Source organism: Natator depressus, chromosome 8 (assembly GCF_965152275.1).
Source record: "Natator depressus isolate rNatDep1 chromosome 8, rNatDep2.hap1, whole genome shotgun sequence".
Classification (NCBI taxonomy): Eukaryota; Metazoa; Chordata; order Testudines; family Cheloniidae; genus Natator; species Natator depressus.
The window spans coordinates 12,695,928-12,708,165 of NC_134241.1; the positions used below are offsets into that span (position 1 = coordinate 12,695,928).

The 12,238-nt window shown below is 43.5% G+C and overlaps 1 protein-coding gene across 1 annotated transcript in view; it reads right to left on the reverse strand.

The window, feature by feature from the left end:
• TCF7 (transcription factor 7) overlaps positions 1 to 12,238 on the reverse strand; it is a 119,382-nt gene that overhangs the window by 23,199 nt on the left and 83,945 nt on the right. Inside the window, 2 exon segments of the mRNA XM_074960451.1 lie at positions 4,552 to 4,642; positions 8,301 to 8,433. Of these exon segments, the coding sequence (XP_074816552.1) occupies positions 4,552 to 4,642; positions 8,301 to 8,433 (224 nt within the window).

A 12,238-nucleotide genomic window follows, 5' to 3' on the forward strand; every position in this document is an offset into this window, starting at 1 on the left:
GAGCGCTGACGAATACGGCTGTCTAAATCCACATGACGGAAGCGGATAGACAGACTGGCTCTGCCTGGGATCGGGAAGAAAGAGTCTATAAAGCATCTACATCCGTGTGGCTTTTCCTAAAAATATCCTCTATAATTGGACTCATTGCTACTCATTGATGTGAAAGCCTTAGTCGCTCTGGCGGCTAGAATGTATGCCACAAGCATCTGTCTTTTCCAGCCTCAGCGCAGAGGTAATGCAGATGGACCCAGATTGCAAAGTTCAGATCTGAATGTGGATCCCAACTTCCCCCAAGTGTTGAAAAATACTAGAGCATTATGTGAGTGTATCACTTCATTAGCTCTAAACAGTTTAAAATCTGCTATACAGGTATCAAGATGAAAGGTTCAGGTGGATTATTACTGTAGGAACACATTGTTCAGCAGTGCGCACCCTAACTGAAAAGGTGTTTACAAGGCATAGACACTTGCTGTGCAATACCAAGATGAACTGCCGAATTCAAAATCAGCCTCAATCCCACTCTGGTCATTAGGGGAATGGTCAGCCAATCAAATATCTGCACCTGGGATCACTGGAGTAGCAGGCTTTGGTAGATCTTTTAAGTCAGTAAGGAAAACAACACACTGCATTATACCGTTTTAAAATGATCTGATTTCAAAAGTAGGAGACAAACTCTCAAGTGGTGAAAATTGGTGTAGCTCCATTGAATTCAACTGAAGACTCTGACTTCAATGGAGCGATGCTAATTTACACTAGCTGAGGGTCAGGCCATATATTTCTTCAAATGAAGTAATGCTTACATTCCATACTCAGGACTGTGTACGTGCCAGGTTTGGAATCCGAAGCTATTTTTGAGTTACTAGAGTGCAAATGTCCGAGTAACGTTCTTAATCAATGAAAAACTTTTTCATGCTCAGATAGGTTAAAATACCCCCATCAGAATGGATTTTCTACACACTTTCCAAAAATTATTTCACCTCTGGCTTAAAGTTGGGCATGAAGTTTCAAACTTAAAGAAATTGAAATGAGAGGGTTTTTTTGCTAAGCACAAGCAAATTGGGGTTTAGAACAGAAGTGCTGCCTCATTCGTAATTACTGAACATGATCGGTATTAATGGCTTCAATTGATTTCCCACCCTTCTGAAAATGAGGTCCATTATTATTATTATTATATCCCCGAAGCATCCAGATGTCCTGCAAAGGACTGGGATTGCCTTTTGCCTGGTGCTGTTCAGAGCAGGCATCGTGATTACCTCTGTCTGAAGAGCCATCACTGTGGAATCATGGCACTTAACCCCTAAACCCGAAAGAACAAGGTTTTTGTTTATGGCACTCAGGGAATTACTGTGTCTCAGCTTGATGAAATCTAAAAAGCTCTGTGTGTATTAAAGTTGCAAAAAGAAAAGGAGTACTTGTGGCACCTTAGAGACTAATCGATTTATTTGAGCATAGGCTTTCGTGAGCTACAGCTCACTTCATCGGATGCATATCCGATGAAGTGAGCTGTAGCTCACGAAAGCTTATGCTCAAATAAATTGGTTAGTCTCTAAGGTGCCACAAGTACTCCTTTTCTTTTTGCGAATACAGACTAACACGGCTGTTACTCTGAAACCTGTATTAAAGTTAGTGCACATAGTTGAGAACTGGCCTGCTCTGTTTACAACCTGCCAGTCAAAAATCCCTCTCACACTACTTAGAAGTTAGTAGTGTATAAACATGTCAACAAACAGCCAAGTGCTACAATATATCAGGAACCTAAACAACCTTTGAAGTTTAGCATTCCTGCCCCAGGGGCGAGAAAACATTCAAAGTTAATCCAGAAGTGACATTCATTACTCTAGGGGCCAAGATATCTGAATATAAAAGGATCATGGCACTCAAGCCTTTATCCAAAGTGATTTTGACATGCAAATTAATTCAATTGCAAAACCAATCCATGATCGCTGGGAATGTACAATTAAAGATTTTATCACCCCATGATGAGAGAACAGCTTTTAGACAAAGGGGAAAACATAATAATGAGACAGCAGCAAACCTGGTGCATAGTTAAGCTGGTGAGCTGTGCAAATGACACAGTTTACAAGGCTCTTGGTTAAGGTGTGTTGTCAGGCTCCAGCGATCAAACTCACTGGACTGGACTATAATTCATTTTTATTCGAAGTTCCTGACTGTCATCCCAGCTAATTAAAGAGAGAGTTATTGCAGCTCCTCTTCTCAAAATGCTCAGCAGGAACAAAGACCATTTCTGCTGAACTCTTGTTAGGCAGCTTGCTAAGGAAAAGCTGCTTCCTGTATTAAGACCGCTTTGCGTTTGAAGTCAGCTTCATTCCAGAACAGTGAACCTTAAGAACTGTCCACATACCACAGCACTAGTTATTGGCACAAGGAGTCTCTGCGGTGTTTCTTCTCCTACACAATTAGTTTCCACACTGTTTAAGCACCAAACCTCTGTAAAAGCATAAACTGGTGACCTATCTCTTTGATGAAACATTTGAAAATATCAGTCACACTTCCCTGAAGTGCGTGGGGAGAGATACAGCATTCGGGTTGTAAACACACACAGAAGCTCTAAGCGGACACAGCTGAGAACCATCTTTGCTTCTAGGCACTTCTCAAATGCAGAATTTCTTCATTTACATAACTCAGAGGAAGTTCTGACTGGGAACTCCCTTTGGGAGGCCCATCATTCCTCTGGGGGAAGCCAAGCTTGAAACTTACTGGAGCTTACCATGTGTTTCTGTTCACAACAGATCTTGAAAAATAAGCATCAAACTAAAGTTTAGGACTGGGAAGTGGTTCTATGGAATTTTGTAAACTTCAAGCAGACAACTATTTTAAAAATTAAAAGTCTATATTACATACATTTCCTATTTGTAAAAGTGCTAATTGAAATGTCTGCTCTCTGATCCACAGGGCTGTTTTTCTATTTGTCATTTTACCATATCAGTTTCATTAGTCATTAATGAACTTGTCTGACTAGCTTGGTTAAAGGCGCCAAATCCTGCCAGATGCCGGCTGTCAGCAAAATGAATTTCCTGTCTGACCAACCAACAAACAAACAAACATTTTGAGAAAGAAACTTTTTCCATGTAACTAGGCTGCCTTTAACTGTTTCCCATTCTCCCAGCTGTGCCTTTGGCCGAGTAGCTGCTTTTTCCTCCAATTTTTTTTTTTTTTTTTTCATGTTACAGCACAGTCACTCCTGCAGTCTCTATTTGTCTGTCCTGAGGAGGAATCACATTGTCCAAGGAGTTAAACCATCGGCCAAGAGCAGCAGGTTTAGGACAGAAAGCAAAATTTAATCTCCTCACACCCAAACCTAAATCTAAGGCTGGCCTCCGTCTCTGTTTCTTTGGGGTTAAATATTTGGAACACTAACAACAAACAAAAATCTAGTTAACATGTCACATTGTTCTTTAATTGTTTCACCTCTCTCATTTTAAGATACCTACATGTCTATATCAGGTTTTTGCAAGAGAAACAGTCAGGAAATTTTTGCACACTGCTGTCCATTGATTATTTCACCTTAAGATTCCCCCATGCAAATGGTCAGTGATGTATGTTCCCAAACTCACCCTACAGCTATAAATCTTGCCTCATGTCTCTACAATTTCAATACATTATCAGGAACTGGTGATGGCACTCACTGAAAATGTTAATCTAATTTGAAGAGAGATCACGCAAAAATGTCATGTCATGACTCACCAGATCTGGTTCCTGTGAGTACTCAAAGTCACTCAGTTTTAATGACAAAAATAAAATATTAACTAATAAGGAGTGAAGGATTTACATAGGTCTCTGGGCCACTCAGAATGCAGGATTCCAAGAGATCATGGGTTGAATAATGTCAGGACACACACATCCTGCTGTTGGGTGAGCAAGCATTCTGTGTACTCCGCTGAGACAGTTCTCTGCCATACTGTGTTTTTCTGTCTTACACTTTTTGAAAGGCAGCTTCTGGTGGATTGAATGCAGGGCTGGGACACCAAAGTTTGATATGCTCAAAAATAGCAGCCCATGGCTAAATCCAGAGCATGACAGAACTAGATCCCACTCAAAACGAGAAGACTTGATTATACCTAGAGCAGGTTGGGCAATGGACTGCTGACCTAAGCAGCTCTCAATTTTTTTATGTTATTTATTTTATTTAAAATCCCTACACAATGTCATGTGAAAGGCATCGGGGAACGTAGAGAGATATCTAGCTAGTGGCCCAGATTCCCAGTCCCAGCTCTGATGCTGAGTCACCTGGGGCAACTCTCTTTGCTTCTTTGTGTCTCTGCTTTCCATTTGTAAAATGGGGGTGATACTACTTGCCAACCTCACAGGGGAAATTAGGCCTTGTGAGTCCACAGGTGGGGCCATTGTGAAGATTAAAGAGCTAATGTTTGCAAAGTGCTTTGGTAAACAAATTGTGCACCAGTAAATTATACTGTTTAGAGTGGATCAAAGACCTAGAGAGTAAATGGACCTTGGTGCGGCTTAGGATGCAGGTGTAAGAGCAACGCTCAATTTGCCTGCTGAGGCCCTGGATAAACTGTCAACACTTACCATCCCATAGAAGGTGTTATCTGTCCAACCCCACCGGGAGGGAGGGAGTAGAAACCAGGGATATCCGATGTTTGGGAAGGACGGTGCACACCTAAGCAGAGGATCAAGACTTTAGTTAGAGAAGGAAATTTGGGAAGAGCAAGCAGTAGCATTTCCAGGTTTCTGGTCATCCATATGTTTTCAACTTCTATATTTACTTCCATGTACTCCAAGGACAGCCACTCAGTTAGGTTTGCGACTCGTGAGGGCAGATCTACACTACCGCTTAAGTGGATGTAACTTATGTTGCTCAGGGATGTGAAAAAGACACATGCACGCCCCGCCACGAGCGATGCAAGTTATAGTGACCTAAGCGCTGTCCACACTGGCGCTATGTCCGCGGGAGACGCTCTCCTGCCAAGGTAGCTTCTGCCTCTCACAGGGGTGTAGTAATTATGTCTCCCATCAGCATACAGCTTGTTCACCGGATGCGCTGTAGCGCGTCTAGCACAGACCTGCCCGGAGAAACGTATGTGACAAAAGTATTTTCCTTCGCACAATCATTCCAAATGACAGGGTACAACAATTTATCCCTTTTAATGGTTTGGTTGGGTCTACGCTGCATCTGGGAGCAAGCCTCCAAGCTCGGCTCCACAGACTTGTGCTGGGTGGACTCTCACTAGCGCTCTGAAAACAGATCTGAAGTCTGGGCCGGAGGGGAGTGGGGCTTGGGAGTCCAAGCTCCAGCCTGATAGGCAAGGTCAAAGCACCACTTAGCCAGCTATTTTTATAGGGCTAGCTTGAGCCCTGCTAACACCACGGACCAGGGCTGGGAGGCTCCCTCCCAGGCATGCCCTTCGGTGTAGCCCTTTGCTGGGGGGCAGGGCAAAGCGATAACCTTCAAACATTACTGCAGAAAAAAGATGACGACTCTACTCATGTTTCGTTCATCCAAAGGCCACAACACTCACCTGCCAAACACCACTGTGCTTTGCATTTCGGCTCCATCCCAGCAGTTTCTATTCCTCTCTTCCCACTCACACTGCTTCTGCTCATCACAGATAAACTCTTCCTTATGGGGTGTCACGGTAATGCTGACCAATGACCCCATTCAGGAGCAAGGCCTTCCTTCCCTGTGGCTTCCTGCCATTTCATTATGCACTTTCTTTATCCATAATGACTTTTTCCATGCACTTCCCTCAGGGCCGTTTCTCTAAGTGTCCCTTGTGTATTCCATTTCAGAGAGGTCTTGATTTTAAGGGCCTGATTGTCTCTTCCGCCACAACCTATTTGTGCTGCTCTGTTGGTGTCAAGGGGCCATAAACTTAGTTCATGTGGCCAGCTGGGAATTCCCCTTTGCTAATGGGATTCCCTGGGTGCTCTTCACAGCTGTCGGTAACAGAGTGTGGTTAGAGGAAAGGGGGTATGGCCAGAGTGTCTTTATACATTGACTATTTTTCTGGCTTTCAGGACAGCTTCTCTTGGAGCCTTGGGCAGTTGGGAAGAAGTTAGAGCAGCCTTGAAGCTGCTCCTACACGGAGGGCCAAATGGGTCTTCAGCTGCCCTCAGAATTGGGGAACTGAAAAACATAAACACCCTGCTTTGCTCTCACTGCACTTGGCACAGGATTAAAACCCAGAACCAGGCTTTAGGTATTTACCTCCAAAAGGGACATGGGGAAGAAAGATCCCCAGATTAATGTCCCCCATGTGGGAAGAAAGAGAGCGAGCGTGTGTGCACCTGTCTGTGTGATGAAGAGTGAGATGTTGCCAGGGAAATGCCTTATGGTGAAAGGATATGAAATGAATGATCCCTTGCACACAACACTGACCTTTTGTATAGTTACCTGGTGACAACAGAACATCAAATAATCTTCCAGTTATGTATTAGCCAATAGATCCTTGCCCTGAAGGACACTGAGGATGTAGTTTGGTCTATCTCCAGGAGGAGATCACTCTAGATTCATGGGTCTTCAATAGAGATTTATGCTGTGGGACTATTAGCAGCTCCAGTGCCAATCTTAATTTTCATGAAAGGACATAGGGCAGCTGCCAGTCCCTGGGGTAGGTTGGTGCTCTACTGTTTAAAGCTTTACATACTAATAGGAAGTCCCTGAAGCACACTCACAGGCAGGGACTTTCAAAGGCCCTTGAGGAGTCATGGAGCTGTGTTCTGCAAGTAGTTTTCAAGGGCAGCCTGATATAAGGTGCATTGTGTGATATTCCCTCAGGAGCCAAGCAAGATTGGAAAAAAATAAAATCTTCCCTCGCCACTTTTGTGAGACTTGGAAATCTGCCATTAGCTATGCTTCTAATAGGTTTTAATTTAACTTTCTATTTTTCTGATGACTTTATTACATGCTGGTGGCTGGCAAGCAATCGGCTGTCTGGAAGAGACACCAGACATATTCTGGTATCTGTTCCATGGGTGTAAATCCTCAGCAGTCTGTGGATTTACTGAGGGTAACACTGGTGAGACCAGAATGTGGCCCCTAGGGTTCAAACTGCTGACAAATCACCATCACCTCCTTAGCCATTCCCCTTACTTTATCGCACATTGTTTGGCACTCGTAACTCAGCTAAACTATCATTTTGCAACATGCTCAGAAGCTTTAGAAATTGAGATTACGTGGACTGGTGACTGTTGTATGAAATTACAGAAAATTCCCCCAACTCCAAAAGGTGAGCAACAATACTGTGTGGGTGGAACACTTCATTTCTTTACCTCTCAATGGGGGTGTTGGCAGGATAGCTTCACATAAAGTTTAGAACGGTAGGTAGCCATGTGGCTTTGGTATGCAGGGCTTTGCGTGAAACACACCATCTTGTGTATGCACCTGGAGTTTTCCACTGACTTCCAGGTTCAAATGAACCCAAGATCCCTGCCAGAATTTAGGTTGACACAAAGCTGTAAATTAACCTAGTTTTACTTGAAACTATGCCCAGGGTCTGCCCAAAGTTTGTGAATCTTAGCAAAGCTTTGGATGAATTTGGAAGATTTTGAGTCTGTTGCACCAATACAACATATAACAGCAGCTTCTCACTAGCCCCCAAACCAAAAATGATTTATGATAAATTCACACATGTATTCACTTTTCACAGTACAGGGACTAACCTCTCCTTATCGTACTTTCCTCTATACTCTTCCTGAGATGATTGTCTGCTATGTATTATATTAACAAATAAGAGAAATCCAAATACTCAAACTGAGTGACAACCACATACGCACGGCTGCAGACTGTAAAAATCCAGCTACACACCAGACACAGATCCCAGTTAGTCAAAATATTTCCTGTTTCAAGCATTTATTTTCTCATAATGACAACCTGACAACTGTTCGGGTATGAGTCAAAAGAAAGGTTACTTTCCATTTTCTGGTTGACTTTTGTGACTCATCCCCAGACTCTGGTCTATTCTAAGGCTACAAAGGGAGTTATTACACGGAGAATTAAGCAAAATGGATGATCAAGGCAGATACTTTTTGATGTTCAAGCCTCTCTTAGCCATGACTGCAAAGCATCCTCAGGGAGCTAAATCCCAAGCAATTCCCCTGCTAGCCGATGCCCCTACCTGCCCATGGCTCGCTGCACTGAGTGTTTGCATTGATGGTCATTTATTTTTTAAACTGGACATAGGTTAAAGAATCTGACCATGCTGCAAAAACACAGGCTATGTAGCAACTCTAATTTCAACAGCTTATGGCATCAGCCCCCTCTTCTAAGTCTTCATGAGGACCCCTGCCCCAACAAGCTTATGTAGGATAAGAGTTACCTTGTTTCTGGTTGATGTCGGCTGGCAGGTGTGGTGAATGGGAGCCATGGCTGAAATGTTCGTTGCTGTATGGAATGAGTGGGGTGAGTGGATGGACTCCGTGGGACGGCTGCACTACAGGAACCTTGTTGGACTGTAAAATACAAGGGGAGGGGAAAGGCTTCAGCAATTTATGCCTTTGTGCTTTACAATCCAGGTATATTGAGTATCTGGTATTAAGTGTCTAAGCAAATATCATTAGAACTGCTATTCCTAGCAACAGCAAAGGTCTGGATCAGAGACTTCACAGGGGGGAGGGATAGCTCAGTGGTTTGAGCATTGGCCTGCTAAACCCAGGGTTGTGAGTTCAATCCTTGAAGGGGCCATTTGGGATCTGGGGCAAAAATTGGGGATTGGTCCTGCTTTGAGCAGGGGATTGGACTAGATGACCTCCTGAGGTCCCTTCCAAACCTGGTATTCTATGATTCTATGAAAGCAGCCATTCATGCCTGCCTAAGACTGCAAGTGCCCTCTATAGGCCTGGCTTTGGAAGTGAGATGCTGAGAATTATAATAAATCCTCTCAAAGACAGAGCAGAAAAATATCTTTACCTAAATAAATAAATGCTACAGTCCCTTACAGGAAAGATCCACACCAGCAGTGACGCTGGTGTATTTTGGACCATCACAGTAAAATAAAACACTGTTTTGTAATATTTATGATGTTACCCTGGACCAGCACAACCAACATGAAGTTTTCAAACTCTTCAGTACTACCTATTCCACACAGAATTTCTCAAATGTGGCCACCAGTGGCTTTTCTTGTGGCCACAGCCTCCTGGGCAGTGATGAGGGACGGGGGACAAAGCAGTGGTCCCTCCCTCTGGAGACAAATGCTGGAGGAGCAGGCAGCTAGTGAGTTTCCAACCTTCCTGGGGATGGTAGGGTTGGGCTCCAGCCCTGGGGTGTTGGGCAGCAGGCTCTGGCCACCGGGTTCCAACCCCAGCTGTGGGGCTCACACCCCATCATCCCTGACCCCCTGCTGCCTTCACCAGCCTGTCATGTTTCTCCCACTGTCTCCCTATCTACCTCCCCATCCAAGGCTTAATTTGTCCCTGGGCTTGCCAGGACTGAGTAAGTCTGCTGATGTGAAAAGTGATATTTGTATGTTTGTTAATATCACTTTTCACAGCAGCAGACTTACTAGCTAGCAAGTCTTTTTAAAAAAAGGAACCAAAAAAGCAAAAGAAACAACAACAAAAAAGACAAGAACCGGCAGAGCACCTTATTTGTGTTTCTATTCTGTGTAGGTTCAGTAAACAACAGAGACAACTACATTATTTTTATTATTGAGTCTGAAAAAAGATTCAATACATTAGAATGATTTGGACACGTGTATACGCTTATTTATTTGTTTTTCCTAAAGTTAATTCAGTATTTTAGGAAAAATTTGTCAGCGCGGCCACCACCAAGAGTTGGTGGCCGCACATTAAGGCCACCAAAAAATTTGTTGTGAGAACCCCTGGCCCTACAATACCTTCTTTATCTCAGGATGATACTGAGTATGTTAGCAAATGTACTGCTATCCTAGCGCCCTCTGTTTTGCCCTGCCAGTTCCCTCTGCTGAGGCACGTGGCGGGGGGGTGTGCTCTCTCTCTCTCTCTCTTTTTTCTAAATCTAAATGTGAACATGTGTTTTCTAAAGTAAGCGACAGGCCCGGTGTGTTTATATCAAAGGTGCTCACTAATACAGAGACCCAGCCCTCTGACTCCAGGGGCCCCTCAGTTTAGCAGACTTGAAGCATGCCTATTTCTTGGGCTCTCAGACGTTGGAGGGAATGAGTCAGACGCGAAGCAAGGAGGTGGGGGGACACATGAGGTCATGTGTGCCGCCCCCCCCCCCCCCCCGAGTTGCTGCTTGGCTTGTGCTGAGCATGCTCACACGGACTGAGCATGCTCAGTAACATCCGGTGAAGCCACTGCCCTCACTCTGTCCCCGTCTCTGGAATAAGTTTCGTCACCTTTGTTAGTGTATAAAGTGCTACACTTTACATCTAGCCACTTCAACTACCAAATTCTTCCCTATTGGCAGAAAAACGTAATCCCTTGAAAGAAAGCTGAAAGAACACACAGCAAAATGGTTTCAAGGAAAGGGATAAATTACCCCTTCTTAGTTGCCCTATATGACAAAGAAAAAATGGCACAGAAAAGTGTGTGACTAAAGGTAAAGAATAAATAGCACAAACTGCCGTTCTGTGCTAATTTGTACTTACAAAGACACTTCCCTGCCTCAGACTCTGCTAAACCATAGGCAGTGGTCTTTTTGAAGTAGGGACAGGTGTCAAAGGTAGAGATTCTGGAAAGAGCACAATCCCTTCAGCTGCCGGTGAAGAAAGGAAGGCGCAAAAAAGGAAAGGAGAACAATCGGAAGCAAAAGGACAGTGTGTCCTGGGAACAGGCCCTCCAGATTCCTGAGCTATACTTTGGAATACCCAAAGGAAAGACTGGCCCCAAAGATTCCTACATAGTTTTACACCAAGTCAAATACATTCCGGGACACAGAATTTAGGAGCTTATAGGTCCACACTTTGGAACACTCTGGGTTTTCACACGTACTAGTCACTGATTCTAGTTGTTTTAGGTTTTCAGCACCTCTGAAAATCAGGCCCAAAATGTCTAATGGATGGTTCTCAGAAATGGAGAAACCCGTATTTAGTGGACACTTTTTGAAAGGATTGGCTTTCCTGAGTGCTGTGTAAGCACTCATCCAGAACAAACATCAACTAAATCTATACCTTCTACCCTGCCAAACCTGAGTAACCTCGGAGTAGCTTCATGCTAGTCATGGACAAATCTGAAGGATGCAGCAAACAAAATTAAATTCAGAAAAAACATTTGTCTCCCCCTCTCTCTCTGTTTCACCATCAGAGCAATCAAGTCCTGAAATCTTTGTGAAATCAGGCTTCTGTGTTAAGCACAATGCAGAATATTTCTGCATGTTGGAGCACAGAAAAGGGAACTTGTTTAAAACAGTTGCAGTGCTTTAAGGAAAACACACACACAAACTTTGCTGTCTGCCTCAAGCATGTCTGCCGTTTCATACTTGCCCAGTTTCGCCCACAATTGCCTTTAAACCCAAACTGACTTCACCATGATTAGGGAAACAGTCAGGATTTGTCCCAGGGAAAATCTGCAGACAACATTAGGACTGATAATAGTACAAGTTTTCGGAGGAATAAGAGTGGACCACATACAAATGCTGATCAGTAGTTAAAGGAGGGGACCCCGAATCAGCTCTCCTGGGTTTAATTGCAGCATCTACAAATGATTTGTTGTGTAGATGTAGGCAAGTCACTTATCTCTAGGCTGGATTCTCCACTACCTTTCATCTGGTTTAGCATTTGCACCTGTACAACGTGAGTATAAAACATGACTTTTCTGATTTCATAGCAGTTTCACACTTAATCTGCACAGGTAGAAGAAAGTGGAGAATCAGGCTTCTGTGTCTTGGTATTTTTCCATCTATAACAGAGGATAATAATACATAATCCACAGCAGTCTTGCAAAGCTGAACTTGTATGAAGTATTTTAAAATCCTTGGGTAAAAAATACAATATGCCATGAAGCACTGAATTTTGACCACTCTGGATCATGAGATGAAGTCTGGAATAGTTTTTCAGGGATATTTCTGAAATTAGCTATAGTTGAAGCCTAATTAAGTGCCGGACTTTCAAAGTTAAGGATATGCAACTCTATATGCATATCTCCACGTTCCTAACTTAATACATTAATACCCAGCAGGCTCGTGCAAATCAGTTCTCTGTGCACACTAAAAGCCACCCTTATACCCATGTGCTTGTACAAATATTTGATTTGTGCACACAGCTAGTGCTTTATGTGCAGAACTTAGGCACAAGCAAAATTATATGTGCAACTTCACCTGCCTAACTGATAATCCAGC